General features: G+C 40.1%; 1 protein-coding gene across 2 annotated transcripts in view; it reads right to left on the bottom strand.

The window, feature by feature from the left end:
* Positions 1 to 18,700, bottom strand: part of TNKS (tankyrase) — a 146,904-nt gene that overhangs the window by 105,477 nt on the left and 22,727 nt on the right. For both annotated transcript variants that reach the window (XM_030019717.1, XM_030019726.1), the window contains exon 3: positions 6,573 to 6,668. In XM_030019717.1, coding sequence (XP_029875577.1) covers positions 6,573 to 6,668 — 96 coding nt within the window. The remainder of the gene's footprint in view (positions 1 to 6,572; positions 6,669 to 18,700) is intronic.

Genomic DNA, 18,700 nt, shown 5'->3' with positions numbered 1-18,700 from the left:
GAAAGCTTTGAAAAGATAATTTTTTCCTTTGACAAGTTAAGAGTTTGATTCCATTCAAAGAGCTCTTACTAAATATTCCTAAATGGATATCATGGTAAAAAGGAAAGCTGAAAGAGTGAAAAACCTGGTAAAGGGGATGGTGTAAATCAAAACTGCACTTTTCATAAAAGCACCAATCCTGAATCCCACAGTGCCCCTTCTTATTTGACTGCCTGCACAACAGACTACAGACTTTTAACTCCTTGTCTAAATATAGGATACGAACAAGAAGGAAAAGTCATCTGATCTAGCTAGACAGCCACATTCCAAAGAAGCCAGTTCAAGACACACAACTAAGTTTAAACAAAAGATGAGGATGATAGCGCTTGTCTCTAAAATGGGGAGCAGGGGGAAAGAGAAGAGAAGCTTTCATTATCCTAAAACTAAGCCCTATGAAACAAGAGCATCCAGAGCTAAAGTTACACTAGGAAGAAATCCAAGCACATTAAGGCATGGAAATGGACAACTGAGGCAGCAAAACATACAGACTGGTTCACTTAAATCCTTGCACAAGTCCTTCATTAAGAGATTAAAGAAATTATGTAGTCATGGAATCAAAACCAAAGTACCTCCAAGGATCAGACACTTAAAAGCAGTAGTAACTTGTTTCCTTTATGATAAAACACACTGGAACTTGTGTTAAAATAATCCACCACATTGAAGGAAACATTTAAATTATTCAATTACCAGAAAAAAATGAAGAAATTAGAAGGACCTAAGACAAACTGAGAGAATGGGCAATAAAATGGGTAGACCAAAGGAGTACTGACAAATTAAAACAATAAACACTGCATGCATAATATAAATCTGGAATTATACTGGAATCTAAGCCACAGACTTCAGAATTCAGAATTCCTTTAGAGGCTCCCATAATACATTTAGCTCTTTTGCAATCACAGAGGTAATAAAAACCAAACTTAGCCTGAATAAAACCTGGGGAAAAAAAGCCATGAAAGCTATTAAATCATCACTACAGAAGTCAACTGGATGTTATACCAGAGCACAGTGCTCAAATCAAGATATCCTATCTTGAAATAATAATGCAGTGCTGGGAAGCAGAAAGAGAATTGGTGATAGCAGCAGTGCCACCAAAGTGCAACTTCATTTTCACTGAAGTGGAACTTTGTATGTAGACAGTCTAAAGAACAAGGACTGCTGCTCTTGAAGAGGAAACAGCAGAAACACACACAAAGTATGGCATGGCATCTAGAAGAAAGACAGAACTGTTTCTTCCTCTTTCCTCTCATTGTGAAAACAAATAAATGAGAAATAAAACTGAAATGTGACCATGCCAGAACTGAGAAAGGAAGGCATTTCACTCCTGGCCAGCCAAGTAAGCTGTGCACTTCCTTCAAAGAGGAAAATGGGAACTAGACTACACACTAAATGAGATTTTTTTTTTAATTATATATTTACAAAAATAACAAGATAGTCACAGTTATAATATTCTCTAAAAACAGAAGACAAGATTTATATATCCATATGGTTAAGAGCTTCTAGATGAGGGCCATCCAAATGGTAGACTTTACGTTAGGTCTGTGGCACAAGTACATTTTGCCCACATCTTTCCAAAGACTGGAAGAGTAATGCCCCAGCACTCCCGAAGGAAAGCTGATGCTCCTTATAATCCTCCAGAAAGTAGATGTAAAGTATCACCACGGACTCCAAATGTAAAAGTATCACATGACATCCATACCAGTGAAGTAGAACAGATGGCTTGTTTCCTCCTGAGAAGGCCTTGGCAAAAATGAGGAGAGTAGACCTACCTGAATGCTAAACAAATAGCAATCACAAAAACATACATTCAAAGCACAAACAAGTGCTGGAAAAGGCCATTCAGACCTCTTGCTTCAAGACATACACCAACAGCCTATGTGAAATAAGGTGAAAGTTTTCTGCAGGGCAAGGATATTCCTCAATTGCTGGGTTTCTTGCACTTTTCTCTAGAGCAGCAGACCCCAGTGTCACCATCAGAAAGGACAATGACTCAGATAAATGGATGGCCCAAACCATTCTAGCAGCACCTGCCCTCCTGACCATTAGAGCACTTTTCCTTTTGCATTGATGTTTATTATACTGTTTCTTAAAGACAGAAGCTACAGCTTGTCCAAATGATCTAATTTCAGAGCACACTATTAGAATTAGATCAGTAAAAGGAAAGGGAGAGGAGGTTGGCACCTCCCAAAATAAAGTGCTAGTGTCTATCCAGAATGCCTTCAAAATCCTAAAAGTACCTGAAAGGAAATAACATCAACCCAGAAGGAAAGAGTTTGGGATATGAGATGGTCAAGCTGTAAAGGTGCCACAACAAAAATAAAACTAACCCAAACTAAAAGAGTTTCTTCTCTTCCTGCTAATTTTAAAATGGATGAGTTGTACCTAGGATCCATTTTCCATTCTTTAAAGTTCAGTAAACTTTTTGTCGTGAAATACCAGATTTCTCCCTTCCTTGGAGGCAAATTATGCATAGATGGCAGTTCACTTTAAAAAAATTTGTGCAAATATATTTCAATAAATGGACTATGCTTCCCACTTAAATTAAAAAGTTGATATGACAAATAGATGAAAACATGAATCCTCATTAACGCCTCTGGTAACCTTAGCCTAGCTGTACTTTCACTTATCAAGCTGTCCTTCACATCCAAAAAAACATAAGTGAGAAATGCTCAATAGGACCTAAGCACTTTGTTTGTAAAAGACATTATTTCCACAGTAAGTAGGAAGATCAGAGTCTTGTTTAACTTTGAAAATCTATTCTATTAACAGACATTATTTCGTACCCAAGAAATCTTCCTTTAATCTGTAGATGCAGCAGTTCCAACTTTTTTCATTTTGACCTGTTTCAAGGGAGTAACTCTTGAAACCAGCCAAAACCAACTCTGCAAAACAGTGGCATGGAACAGTCAAGAACATATTATCCAATCAAAGTGCCTTCAGGTCCTGCTAACAGCTTTGGAAACTGCTCAAGTACAAAGAACAACCATTCATGTAGAGAAAGCATTTCCAAATAGCAGATAATATGGGGAAGTGGCAAAAAAGCATCACTGTGTAAAAATCAAAATAAATCATTCACATAAATCATTCACAATATTGTTGGCTCTTCATATACTGTACAGAAAAGATATAAAAGGATATTAATGTTTAAAGAGGCAATAAGCAGGGTAAGAGAATAATGAAGACTAATATGACTTGTAGTGCAAAAGCTCCCAAAGGCCCTGTTCTGGATGGGAGTCCCACAGTGCTATGTATGGCAGCAAAGATGAGTCCCCATCTCAGAAACCACACACCCCAAAGGCAATTAAACTAAAATAAAATTAACTAGGATATTTATCTGATGTGTGTAACAGCTCTGGTTTTCAAATGTGGTATGTTTTTGGAGCCTGTACTACCACTTCAGCCTAGAGAAGAGGAGGATTACAATCCTTTTCTGACAACCTGATTCAGGAACAGTAAGGGATGCTGAGGAAGAAGAAACAAAAAATATCCACCCTCTCAATCATGAAGTGCTTGGCTCACACAAATGCTGCTTATCCTGCAGAAGTGGAAAAAAGACTGCTTTCCCGTTTAAGCAGTAAAAAAGCAGATAACCCAATTATACAGCCTTTTTTTTTTTTTTGCCTTTTTTTTTTTTTTTAAAGAAGCTGGAATTGGGTGTTTAATTTCTATAGAATTCACTTTAATCTACGAAGAAATTTTCAAAGTCCGTTTCCATCAAAATATTAGCCTTTCATTTGCATTATGTATCCTTTATAAAACACACATTTTAAGAGAACGTTGCAAGAAAATGGCTGGAAGTCATCCCAGAAACCACTGCCTTATATATCCTTTCTGTAATTCAGGAGAAGATACTATACATTATTGTAGACTGGGAGACAGAAAAGAACAAATCATTGTGGATTCAGCATTTGCTGCCAGAACACCAGAAATGCTTTTTATGCAGCAGGAATGTTCCTTTTAAAACACATACAGAACTCTTTGACAAATTGAAAAGATTTAATCAATTACCAACAAGTTTTCTGTTCACTTTTGCTAAGTCAAAGGTGGAAGTCAAAGAGAGACTATAATCATAGTTCATTCGCAAAGTGATTAACATCAATGCATGAACTTATGCAAATACTTGCTCAAAAAAGTAGTAAGAGGAACCTTGTTCTCCAACAATCAATACAGCAGCAATGTGCAAAAGTCTATTATATTCATAGACTGATAGAAAAAGGAACCCAAAATAATGTCATGAGAACAGCCTTGACATGCATGCTATTTAAAGATGCAAATACAGTAACAATTACAGATTGTGCTTTCAGGATCACTCCACTTTCAAAAGCTTTAAATATGAGCATTTCTAAAATCCCACCATTCAACATTAAATACTGAAAATTAAGTTAATACATCCTACTCATCCTTAATCCAGTAATACCTTTAAGTTCTGATGCACCTAATTGCAAAGCATTGCTGTAGCTAAAGATTATCCCAAGCCAGATAGATCCTAAGAAATCCCTTAAGCCCCCTTCTTCCAGAGGGATGAAGCAAGACCTGAAGGTAACAACATATAGAAAACGCATGAGAAAGTAGCAGTCTAACACAGATACTAGAAAGCAGGGCAGCATCCAGCAAAATTAAGCCCTTAATAGAAAGCTTCCATTTAAATGGCATCCAGTGTCAGCTTTTTCAGTTATTGTGCATCATACAGCAGCTACAGCCAGATTCAAACCCTCTTTACACAGCTTAGAGCTCAGGTGCACAGCATAGAGAAAGCCCAGTGTAGCCAAGAGCCACCTTGAGGACAAAGCTGATAAAACCAAAAGCTGATTTTCTTGCTAGGAAGAATAAACACATACAAAAATTATGTCTTTTTATGAACAATAAAAGACCTAAATAGAAGCAGAAGTGGCTCTGTGCGTGTGTGTTTATACGCACAACCTTGTAACATCCATTGGTGGCAGAAGCTTGCAGTTACTGGATGCTCATGTGCGAGGCATTAGACATGAGGCCAGGGACACAGGGTGCTTGCTGCACTCGACAGGACATTCTCAGAAGGTTGCTTCTAATTCTTCTACACTTGTTTGCTATGACACATGGCCCTCTCCATTGCCTAAAGCACAAGGTGGCGATCTAGTGCCCAGAGAACTCAGTGGAGCAGACATGAAGTCACCATCACAGGCCTTTCTAAGTCTTCTACCATCCTCTGAAGCTGATCTTTGAGCATAGCCTGAAGAGCAGCTCGGAGCCTGGAACCCCCAAACTGTATCAAGCTCCCCACAACTAACGCCAAATATCCAGTAACACCCTTTGAGGTACCTTGACTCCCTAGTGCCCTTTCCATCCTCAGCATCTGTACAACTGTACCCATTAACAGTCGAAAGTCAAATTAACCTGCTTAGCACAGCTAACATTAGTGTTAACACTGTAGGAACGTGTTTAAATTTGACACTGAGTAATTAAACTAAATCGTATGTATTTAAAGTGCACCATTCCAAAAGCATTCTCAAATCACTGCAGAGCTGTAGATAATTATGTATAGCAGTCAGCACACTGGAAAAAGATGAGGAAATGTTCCTGACAAAGTGAAGGGAGCTGGTGTGCTCTGAACATAATCTGAAGAATGAATATGGGTGTTGCATAGCACATAACCTATAAATTAAGCTGTCAATAAAAAGAGAGAAAGAATAGGGGAAATAAAGGCGAAAGAAGAAAAATAGCTATTTCTTCAAATGAAGCGCAGCTGCTGAACCCCCTTCTATAAATCTAATTGTATGTATTTTAAAATCCAAGATTACTTTGTTCTAAACATTATTTCCTAGATGTCAAAATCAGCACAGAGGACCATGTATTTCTTGATACAGATTTGACAGGCTATTATATTATACTTTTAACGCTTACTGGTATGCCATAACAGTTAATTTATTAAAAAAAACCCAAAGCTGTGTAAAAACAAAGTTGTATCTGTATTTTCATGAAACATACTGTTTGGCAGCTAGCAGTCCCTAAAAAGGAAAAAAACTGGTGGGCGAGAAAGAGTTCTACCTAAAATGACTAATGAGGAAGAGGAAGGAAAAGGTAGCATGTGAATCTGCAGCAAAATATAATGTAACTATTGATCTCTGCAATCGGTACCAGGTAGTGTTTCAGATCACAGGTACTTTTATAGTTATACAAACGTCCTTGCTGGCTCAACAGTGAAGGTCTTAAAACAATTGACCTGATTTGTTTTCTTCATTTTTTTGCAGGGGTTGGGGGGTCCTATTCAATCTGTATATTGGGTAGCAATTAAAAAGAAAAAAAAAAACACAGAAACACAGTGAATAATGAATGATGTTATAACAGAAAATTACAGCATTGGCATAAGTAGAATAAGCAAACCTATAGCAGTACAGCAGAATAACGACAGTTACATCAATATGAAATCTGGTAAAAGACAGTTTTAAAATGCTCTTACACAACAGAAAAACCAAAAAGGCAGAAGGGTCTTATGATGCTGAACTTATACACACAAAATGAACTACAGGTAACACTGCTAAGAGATGCATGCGTCTTACCTGTGAGTACAGCTTTTGCTGAAGGATCTGCCAGATCCAGCGCAGATTTCCCGTCGGTGTTACGAATGTTTGGATCAGCTCCGTGCTGCAGCAGCACTGTGCAGGGAAAGCAGAAACAGTATCTTACCTCAGGTATACACAGATCATTTACTGTTAAGTGTCTCCTCGGCATGATGTAGGCATAAAAACACATTGCACAATTTTCTTTATTTTTCCTTCTGGGTTTTTTTTTCCCCCCCTCTCTCTTTTTTTTTTTTTTTTTTTTTTTTTTTTTTTTTTTTTTTTTGTGTTAAGCACTGCAGCAAAGGATCTTCCTCAGAGTAAGGCTAAGTTGGCAGTTTAAGATATAGTAAGATCACATGACTTTGCATGATAAACATGAACCCCGAATCTCTTGCAATACTCAGTTTTGGGTTCCTCCTGACAGCTATCTGGGAAGCTGTGCATTCACTGACTCACACTGGGAAGTCTGCTGTGGAACCTGCTCCTGCCTTTACTACCAGTACCGCTGCTTGTTACCACTCCTGTTCCTTTTCCTGCCTAATGTCCCAAGTCACCCCGCCTCTGTAAATCAGTAATACTCCAGCCTTTCAGTGGCTCCTCACTTGCACACAAAATCTTAACCACAGCATACTGGCTTGCCTTCAAGAAATGTAACAAATAGAGTAAGATGTGTAACCTTGTACCCTGCAGTCTGGATGTTCAGAGATTATTATTCTCACTGCTATTTTTTCCCTGCTAAGCCTATTAACACATAAAAATTCAAGTACATAAAAATACTTAGAATGCAATATGTAACCATATGGCTAGGAAGGCACTGATACAGTAAATTATCATCTGGAAAACCTCAAAAAAAAAAAAAAAAACCACCACGAAAACACTATTTCACCTGTAAACTCTTTTGATCAGAAACAACACAGTAACAATGCAATTCAGACCACCCCCTCTCAAGATTGAGGCATTTTCTACAGAATTGGAAAACAAAGCCCACAGCAACGTTAGAGGTCTAACACAAAAGGGCCTCAATTCTCCATTTCCCCAAAAGTCGTGCAAAATAAGCACAACATATTACAAATTCAGAGCAACAGATACACGTTCACTTTGCACAAATGTGAATAACAGCACAGGGTACAGAGGTGCAGAGACTCAATGTCAAGGAGACAAATAATAAAAACCAGAAGACATTTATGGTTGCTCATGTAACCATGTCTGTTGAGATACAGCTGGACTGAAGGAGTCAAGACAAAGAAACACTTGCAAACATTTTTTGTAACTAAGGGTACAGAAACACTTCATGGACAGAATTCTCCAGGAAAAAACATAACCCAAGCCAGAAAAAAAGTAATTACCAGTATTATATTACATGTTATCACTTTAACCAGCAAAAGGCTTTTCAGGAATAAACTTTTTTCTAAATTAAAATTTTAACTGGTAGTATTGTTTTTATTCAAACCTCTTTTCTTATACAAGTCTGACTTTAAATGCTTTTAACATTGCCAAATTTCATGTATTTCAGCTATGCTTGCCCTAAGCTGAATTTTTGCCGAAGTCTGGTGCTTTAATAAATTGACTTATTTTCTGCTTTGCCAAGAAGGTGCAATTGTCTCATGTTTTTGAAAGAAGACTCAAGTAGACAGATTGGGCTTTTCCTAGTAGGTTTTTTGTTTGATGGTGGGTTTTTTTTTCCCTATGCCAAGACGAAGACACCAAAATGGAAAAAAACAACCAACCAACCAAAAAACCACCACTAGCACGTGCTCACAGAAGCTTGTTAAGATCTGGCACCTACGTTTCTGAGGACGCCATCTGTGCCATACATGTTACCACCCCCTTAGAGATCTTACTCACGGACAGGTTTGACTCTGAGCCAGCCTCACAAGCCAGTCAGGCACACTCCAGCAGGAAGTGGTGAACAGGACTTTTTGCAGATTTTTCTTAAACACAGTAGGCAGTACAGAAAGCAAGTATGGAGAGACACACTCAGTAGTCCTGTCTCTATTCTCTTGGACCCTGCTAGTAAATCTATATTCCAGAGGAGAGGGAAGCCCTTTGTCCCAAAAGGCATCAGGGAAGGGTGGGACCCAGCAACAAAGCGTCTATCAAGAGAAAGCAGGCAGTACAAAATGATGAAACAGCACAGACTGGATGAGAAGACAGTGAAGGATTCACACGGCAAAAAGCCTGGGACAAAGAGCTAGGGGAGAAAACTGAACAAGAAGATGTGGCAGGGGAAAAGAGAATAGCTCAGATAAAAAGTCCTGGAAGAAAGACCAGGAGAGAGGAATGACTGGGATTTGACTGGAGTTTGGAGGTTTGGACTGGCATGTGAAGCCAAGCTAAGGCAGGTTAGGGTGCAAGAAAGGTGACTTTGAAAAATGAGAGGTAACAGGTGTAAAGATGTCAGAGGGATCTACAGCTGCCAGAGCCCGATGTTAAAACAGAAGCACAGATTTTCAAGTCTCTTAATTCTTCAGTCTGGTGCAAACCAACCAAGGGGGCTTTCCTACTACTTCTGCTGGCACACAGAGAAGATGACAACACAGTACTGCTTTCAGCTCCTCTCCTGGCTAAAATGACAAAGGACAATGCAGTGTATCTAACCTGTTCAGTCATGCTAATGAACCATGAAGGGTTTTGGCATGGCTTACAACACACAACTTCTATGTCAGGTTTTTAGTTTTTCAAAAACCTAGGGAAATACACTAAAAATTTACTAACAGTGCTTAAGTTGGTTGCCTGCAAAAACCCTGAATTAGTGACTGCCTGTGGAACATGCACTTGAAGTAGCCAAACTAGGTTCAGAAAAAGAACCTGTTAGAACTCCATTGCTGTAACCATGAGACTTGTCCTTCTTGTCTCTGCAATCACTCATCCCACTCGTCATAACCCTTCCAGCCTCTCCAACAGCCAAGGGTATAGTCCTGCAGATAGCTCCCTTATTCAGTCCTAGACACAGATCTACCCTGTGAAATGAATGCAGTAGCATCTTGGGATCTGGGAGAAGAAACCAATCATACAGTCTTTATTTATATCAGAATGCAGATGAAAAAAGGAAGCAAATTCAGGTCACAAAGGCAGTCTTATCTTACATTTCCTCTATTGACTATTCGATTCTATCCTCTCCACACTTTTTTAGTGCTTAATCTCACAAAAAGATATCCAAGTGCACAATGTTGTCATCAACATGAATTAACAAAAGAAATCCAGCATTTGATGTTTAGCCTATCGGTGTAACGCAGCTGTACTTTCATACCTGGCAAACCATAGGTAGCTTCTAATTGAATGTTCTCCTGCTTGTTCAAAACCTTTAACACTTTAGCCCAACACAAAGTCTCTTCTAACCACAGGGTATTTGAGATCTAGGCACAGTGTGTCTCTCTGAATTTCCTTTTCAATGCACCAGGGATGTGTAAAACCGTCAAGATAGATCTCCTGTTTGAGAAAAACATTCCCTTTATAACGAAACACAACAGAACAAGCCATTCTATATAACTGTAGCTATTTTGGATTTCAAATACTGCACACTGGTTTTAGAGGATGGTTTCTGAGTAGCCTGAAAATGAAACGTGGCAATAGTTTCTGTCAAGAGACCACTGTTAACAGGCAAGTGTAAGGATGGTGTGCACACAAATTCACTCCTGGAGCTTTGTTAGTTAGCATATTTTGATATGCTGGTTTATTTCCTCTGGACAGTGGGGACATTGGGGTGTATTATTTTTCTGTACTGCAGGTAGAGCCCTTAATAATCTAGCAATACTATTGCCTGGCTATCCTTACCTTTCTTACAGACCATATTGTACAAACAGCGTAAAGAAGCTCTTTTAATTGAATCTTCATATTGTGTATGGACATCAAAGTCCTGTAAGTTTAACTATAGAACAAACATGGACTGGTACAGAGTTATATTTTTACCCTCACTGCAACTGCTACAATATACAAGTTTCTGATCTTCACATACCATCTGAAATGCTTTATTTAATTACACTGCTACTATACCAGATCAGTCCTAGAGATAAGAAAGGCCACATTCTTCCCACCAAATAAAAAAAAGTTACGGTATTGCACAGAGCATGAACTACAACCACTAATCATTTCAGATTACTGCCAACTTGCTACAGCAGGATGAATCCTAAAATTAAACACTTGGCCCACAGCCTCCTGGCATAGGTATTTTGAAGCTAACCAACACTACCTCATTTGGCTGTCAAATTATAAACCCACCAAGAACAAGCATTTTTACTTTTGGCAGTTTCAGCCTTCGCATTTTCACCAACAAGGTATGGCAAAAACTTCCCTGGTAGCTATATAGGAACAAGGGAGAAGTAAGTTTTATTTGAAGAAGAAAGAAAAAAAAAAAAAAAGGGGAGTTTGTCTACACACAAACCATCACCCAAGTACTTAACCGTTCCTCCTTCATACTGTCTCAATTAAAAGTACACCAAAGGAAAACATTTTTGATTAAAAGACAGAAATACAATGGGAATAGAATGGGAATAAAAATCAATCTGGTTGTTCCAATATTAGGCACAATCAAAGATCAGGTTATTTCTGTTATACTTTGTCTAGGCCCAACATCCACAAGCTTCCTGAGTGTACTTAGAGGAATGCTGATGGAAAAGTTCACATTGGGTTTCGAAGCAGATGCTCTTAAGTACAAAAAGAGACATCCAAACCTTTGACTGTTGAGTGAAAAATATAAGAACAACAGGCAGACCTTCCAGAAGTATCTGTACTTAAAGCTGCCTACTGCTTTTAATTACATTTCGAGAGACTTCAGTTCCCCACAGCTCTACCACTGCCTCCTCTCTCCCCACCAGTTCTTTTATCACTGTGTCCCACTGCCTTATGCTCATGGTCCCTTCCAGCTACCTTAACTTTAGTATAGATCCTTTCTTCCCTCTTTTCAACTTCACCTTCTGGAGATGATTTCCAAAGGTCCTTTCCAAACCATATTACTGTAGCTTTCAAGGTACAGAGAAAACAGCCTAAGAAAAAGCCCTCCTTTTAACTTACAACATATGCACTATCCTCCATCTCTCTAAAGGATACTTTCAAAGCTGGTCAGTCTCTCACTTACCTTAGGTCCCAGGAACACACATGCCTCAGTACTAGTCCCATGCAGGACATGTTTCCAAGTTATACTTCACCAGAAACATCATGTGGTCATTTACCTCCACATTCTGAAAACATCTAGACAACACACTGGACTCCGAACTCTTTTTTCAGCCAGTGATAAATACATCTTCTCCCCTAACTACTTCTACATGTAAATCAAACCACTGAGGTTTTGAAGCTTTTCTCATGTTACAAGGACAATTTCTTGCCTAAAAATTATAATTCTGTGATTCACATCTAATAATCCCATTTTGGCAAGTTACCAGATAACATAAACCTTTCTGCTAAATGACCCCATATAACAATTTGTAGCACCCTACTCTTAGCTTCATAAACTTGAATATATGAGATACAGCTAATAACATTAACCACAACTGTATCACTGATTAACTTCCACTTCTGTGAGCAATCCCAGTCTTGGCTACATGATTAAGAAAAAGGCTATATTCATCAGCCATCAGAATTACAAGGAGAAAACATGAGAGGCAGTTATCGCTACAGAAGCTGCGCACAGCTCTAAAGGTTTGAGTATCACTACTTGACCTGATGACAACCATGGCCTTAAACACCACTGCCAGCTCAGCTAAGAGGAGTCGGAAAAAAGGAGAGGAGCAGGTCCTACGCTCTTGACTGCCCTTTTATAGTGAAAGCCATCAAAGCTGAATGAAGAGAGGATTATGGAGCAAAGAGGCTAAGCACACCAAAGGATTTAGTTCGGAGTCAGAGTAGTGTAGAGGCAGTAACCAGACATACCTGGGAGCACTGCAGGTAGTTTATTCATAAGAAGAGATGATAACCAGGTGGCAGTTCAGGGACAGAAGGACAGGAATGCATTTGGTAGGAGAGACAGACAAACATGAAAAAGCATGCAGAAGCAGCAAAAAAGAAGAATAAAGGCAGGGTGAGCAATTAAATCCCTAAGAGAATTCAGGGAGAAATACAGTAGAAGTCCCCATGGGTGCAGGTAGGACAAGTAAGGAAAAGTTGTAAAGACTGGACCTCTAGCAACAAAGGTGTCTACAAACAGTTAACTGCTGAAGACTTCAAAGACCTGCATTACCACTACCACAGCTGCTTTGTAGGATTTTATTGCTCAGGTGGCAGACTGGAGTGGACTCTTCCAGGCTAAGAGCTGCTTTTTCTGAGGCAGAGGCTAAGGACCTTGCTAAGCTGAGAAATTATGTCCAGCTAGTCTCAACACCCCTGGGACAAAGGGGCCATGCAGAACAGTGCTTAGCTTGAAGGGGAGAAGGGAGGGTCCAAACACCAAGTTCCAGGGGTGTAAGGAACATCTCTAGTAGGATGAGAACAGACAACACTTCAAGGCAGAGAGCAGGAGAGCATGCAGCCTTTATTCTCACTCCCAATAAAAAACAAAAAATTAAAAAAAAAAAATTGTTAAAGGACTACAAAGAATTTTAAAACTGCCCCCCTGCAAGACAGCACTATCACAAGCTACAGTTTCACCTAGACCAGGCTGGCAGAATTGCCATCCCCAGCCCTAGGCTGCTCACCCTGCTTTGGGCGGCTGCAAACGTTTGGTCAGACAACAAGGCAAATCAGAGAAGTGATCACTTGCCCAATCCAGTTGATCATGTAATGACATGACATGCTCTGGTTGGCATAAGAAAGGACAGTACAGGGACACATGCCAGTGACAGGAGTTGAAAAGGTTGATCATTTTGTTGTTCTAGTTTAGAGTATTCCTAACATTACCAGCCAAAGTCCTGGTGAGTCAATGGCTCCAAGCACTTCCCATCATTTTGCCTTCCCTACTTCTCTTGTTCAGGGCATCCCAGTTTCCCATTATCCCAGACAACGTTTTATTCCCAAGGCACCAGCATGTTGGTTTTGTTCTTTGTTGGGGCCAGACAAAGCAAGAGACAAATATGCCGACCGCAGTAGTATGAAGTAGATGAACAGAAGCTTACAAAAGCAACACTAGGCCCCGCTGTGCTGAATCAAAAAATTGTAAAGGGAATTAGAACAGTGCTCTCCAACAGCATAGACAGAAATGAGAGTTCTGACAGCAGGAGAAAGCAGCAGACAAGTAGCAGGGAAAAGTGATGGAGTTTTGAGCAACAGAGAAAAGCCAGGGACTGCTGCTGTATTAGGAACCAAGAGGGAAACACCTGTGAAATGCCTCAAAGGAATTAGGGCATGTTCCTGCAAAAAGGTGACACAGTCAATGACCCAGCTGAAGTGCCTCTATACCAATGCACACAGCATGGGTACTGAACAGGAGGAGTTAGAAGCCACTGCGCAGCTATAAAGCTATGATATAATCACTATCACCAAAACATGGTAGGAAGGATCACACAACTGGAGTGCTGCAATCAATGGCTAGAAACTGTTCAGAAGGGACAGGCGAGGAAGGAGGAGCAGGCAGTCGCCCTCCGTGTAAAAAAACATGAATTGACTCCACAGAGCTGCCTTTGAAAAACAGCTATGAACAAGTTGAGAGCTTATGGGTAAAAATTAGGGGCCAAGTCAACAAAGGAAACGTCATGGTTGGTGTTTACTACAGGGGAGCTTTTTGATTAAAGAGTTCTTTCTTCAGCTACGGGAGGCATCACACTTGCAGGCTCTGGTCCTGCTGGGGGACTTCAGTCACCCTGACATCTGCTGGAGAAGCAGCACAGCAAGCTCTAAGCAGTCCAGGAGTGTTGGAGTGCATAAAGGATAATTTCTTAATCCAGGTGATAGCATAACCAGAGAAGAGTTACTAGACCTGTTGCCTACCAACACAGATGAACTAATTAGGGATGTCAAGATTGGTGGCAGGCTGAGCTGCAGTAGTCATGCCCTGGTGGAATTCACAGTCTTGAGGGACATGGGCCAGGTGAATAATAGAGTCAGGACTCTGAATTTTAGGAGAGCAAACTTTCAGTTGTTTAAAGAATTAATGGATGGGACCCTCTGGGAAACTGCCCTCAGAGGCAAAGGAGCTGAACAGAGCTGGCAGCTCTTTAAGGACATTTTTCTTAGAGCACAAGAGGTCTCAATTCCCATGTGTAGCAAATCAGGCAATGAGGGCAGGAGACAAACATGGCTAACTAAGGACCTCCTGGTCAAACTAAAGTGTAAGAAGGAAATGCACAGGCAGTGGAACCAGGGACATGTATCCTGGCAATAATATAGGGATGCTGCCTGGATGTGTAGGGATGGAATCAGGAAAGCTAAGTCACAGCTAGAACTGAATTTGGCATGGGATGCAAATAACAAGGGCTTCTATAGAACATCAGCTAGAAAAGGAATACTAAAGAAAACATACCCCCCCTTGATAAATAAGACATGAAAACTAGTGATAACCAATATGGAGAAGGCTGAGGTACTCAATTTTTTTTGCCTCAGTTTTCCATGGTAATCTCTCTTCCCACATGTCTCAAGCCCCTGAACCTCAAGGCAGAGACTGCAGAATGAAGTCCCTCCCATTGTAAGTGAAGATCAGGTTCAAGACCATCTGAGGAACCCAAACATTGGTAAGTCCACAGGACCCAGTGAGATGTATCCCAGGGTCCTGAGGGAATTGGCTGATATAGTTGCTAAGCCATTCGCAATCATATTTGAAAAATCATGGCAGTCAGGCAAATCCCCAGTGACTGGAAAAAGGGAAACATCACACTCATTTTTAAAAAGGGTAAAAAGGAGGACCCTGGGAACTACCAACTAGTCAGCCTCACCTCTCTGCCCAATAAAATCATGGAACAGATCATCCTGGAAGACATACTGAAACACATGCAAGACGGAGCTGATTAGAGACACCAAGGGCAAATCATGCCCGAGTAATTTGGTAGCCTTCTACGATGGAATGATTGCATCAGTCAACAAAGGAAAAGCTACTGATGTCATCTACCTGAACTTCTGCAAGGCTGAAACAGGTTGCCCAGAGAAGTCGTGGATGCCCCATGATTGGAAGCGTTCAAGGTCAGACTGCACAGGGCTTTAGGCAACCTGATCTAGTGAAAACTATCCCTGCCCATAGCAGGGAAGTTGGACTACATGCTCATTCAAGGTCCCTTCCAACCCAAACCATTCTATGATTGTAATCCTGCAGGCCAGTTCCTGGAGATACGCAGTTTTAAAATTTATGCAGACACATGGTCTTAAATGGTTGTTTCTAAGTAAAAGAAAGCCACCTCTAGAAAAGAAATGTTACTTTGGCCAAACATGACATAATCTAGATAAAATCATAGCACCTGCTTGCATGTTTCTATTACCTTGTCATTAGACAAGCAATAATAGCAACTGCTGGGGGCATCAATACAGTAGCTAGGATCAATCAATAGCTAGGAGACTATACATGCAGACAGCTTAGAATATGGCTCCTAGCAGAGGCACTTCTTGTTTTACAGCTGAAGTGACCATTTGGTCCATCAGGGACAGAGTATAGCCATATCAAACATCTCACTTTCTTGACACAGATCTGCTCTTTGAAAGGCAGGTTCTCATGCATCGAAGTAGTGCAGAAACTGTACCATGTCCTACAGTATCAGGATGCAACTACCAAATTGAGCAGAGGCCCAATAAAACATTAAATGGAAACAACGCTTAGAGGTCAGACTTTCCTTCAGCTTAGGTGAACAATTCACAGAAACAGGCTTCAAAGCAGGAATAAGAAATCATCAAAGCAGCAGCATGAACAAGGTCTCACAGTACCAACTTTGTTTGTTTTGAGGGGAGGAGAATGATCTAGACAAAAAGCATATTACAAAGCATCACTTTAAAAGAACTTTATCCTATTTTCATGCAAGCTCTAATTCTTCAGAAAGACTCTTTTGTCTCAGCCTTTTCGTTGTTTGGCCCAGAAGTACTTTTAGACTTTGCTTACTGAAGTTTCAGCCTCTTAGCAAGATAGTCTGACTTCTGGTCTATATATACATACCATAAACCTCACTTCCCAACACACTACAAAATACTTCAATGTATTCTAGAATTAAGTTTGCACTACATCTTCGAGAGATCAGATTTATCTAATCAAAGTAAGGTAGGGGAAAAGGATCCAAACCAGACAACAAAAAACAGAAGCAGCATTGCAACAGTCAGAGTTCTTGCAGCAGTGCAAGAAGATAGCTTTTTAAAAAGGCTCCTTTCTCCCTCAGTGACTACCCACAACTGTTTCCCTGTAAGTAGGTGCGTCTTAACTATGATTAGTTTTCTATATGTAGGAAGCACTACAAAAATCACTCCCTGGTACACCAGTTCTGCCTACCAGCAGTTAAATACGCATAGGGACAGAGAACAAGCAGAAAGTTCCAGAGGCTGTAGGCAGCACAGTAAGCTGATAATATCCTTCTGCCCTCAAAGAGCCAGAGTTGGTAGATTGCTCAGCCTGCATGAACAGCAATTCAAAGCCTTGATCTTGCCTGGACTTAATGAAGTAGATATTCCTGTTTCATTTTTTGTATGGAATACTTTTCAAGTTAAAATCTTCCATTTCCAGCTAGCAGAAAACAAAAGTATATAGAGGTTATGCAGAATGCAGTCTTCTAGAAAGCAACCTCAAAACCTTAGTGTCACCGCAGTTTTTTGTTTGTTGGGGTTTTTTTGCATCAAGCGAGAGATGGCTCTGTCATTCCAGAACACTCCCTCCAAGCACACAATCAGCACCAAAAGCTGTGTAGTGTAAAGGGAAGCTTTGGGGCTTCCACAATGAACCTGCAAAATGTAAGAACTCTAGAAACTTAAGTTACCAAAAAAACCCCACAAACCCAAACAACTTTCTTTGAACTAACAAACAAAGAATGACACTACACTACATTTATTTAATCCCATTTATTTGCAGCCATGCACATGCATTCTTTTTTCACAGCTCACACTGAATCGCAGAATGGTTGAGGTCAAAGGGGCCTCTGTAGATCATCTGGAACAACCCACCACCTGCTGAAGCAGGGCCACCTACAGCCAGTTGCCCAGGACTGTGCCCAGATTGCTTTTCAATATCTCCAAGGAAGAAGACTCCACAACCTCTCTGGGAAACCTGTGTTGGTGACTGGTGACCCTGACAGTAAAAAGCATTTCCTTATGTTCAGAGGGAACCTACCACGTTTCAGTTTGTGCCCATTTCACACAGAGGCTTAAGAATCACACCTAAGTGTGTTCAAGTCATCATCTGGAACATGTATGTTATCAGTGTGCAAAATGGAATAGAAGCCCCTTTAACCAAAAGAGCTTTAAAAAGAAAAACATTTAGCCCATTCTTAGATAGTACGGGTTGAGGCCTCACAATGCCACAACTAAATCATGCCCCTTTTCCTTGCAAGCAACAATTCTGTAGCTACTTAGTTTCTAAGCATTTGTTTTAGTATACTGTTTATTGAACAGCTAGAAATCTTAACTGCTGCCCTACTGTCTAAGCAATATATGTTTTCATCTATATCCCAAGCTGAAAGCTGCTTTAAGGACAAGTCTTTCTTCATTGCTTGGTCCCCATTTCACTTTTCTCTGAATGAATTCACCTTTCTACTTCAAGTTTTATTCAAATAAATGTCAGCTGTAATCCTGGTATCCCACTTGACAGATTAAGAACCCTGCTTTCAGTGTCCTTGAAAAGCAAAAGCAGCCACCAAGGCAAATCAGGTCAACAAGTAGCATCCTAAGAGGAAAAGGAATTGAGGAGAGTTAAGAGAAGCCAAAGACCAATTCCAATCGCCTTCTGCATATGCTAACCATTTCTTCAAGGTGAAGTTTGGGGAAAAAAACTCCTGGTGGAAATCAGGTGATAGACTGCATGTAGAATTAGCTACGTGGCTACCAGAATGCATTATTTGCCAGTGCACCAAAATCTAACACTCAGGAAGCAACAAACTGAGGAGTCTTTAAAAGTTTCTTAGACCCTGTCCTGGATCTACCATTTTTCTGAAACAGAAAGGGTGTATCTATAATCAAAACCAGTTTCTCTTTTTTAGCACCAGAAGAAATAGGCATTGAAGAGATTCAAACCCTTGCAGCAGCTCTCAACTGATCATTCAGTGATGTGAGAACAAGAAGGGTAAGGAAAAAAAAAAAAGAAA

Source organism: Aquila chrysaetos, chromosome 1 (assembly GCF_900496995.4).
Source record: "Aquila chrysaetos chrysaetos chromosome 1, bAquChr1.4, whole genome shotgun sequence".
Taxonomy (NCBI): domain Eukaryota; kingdom Metazoa; phylum Chordata; class Aves; order Accipitriformes; family Accipitridae; genus Aquila; species Aquila chrysaetos.
This window is presented reverse-complemented; position numbering and strand designations above follow the sequence as displayed.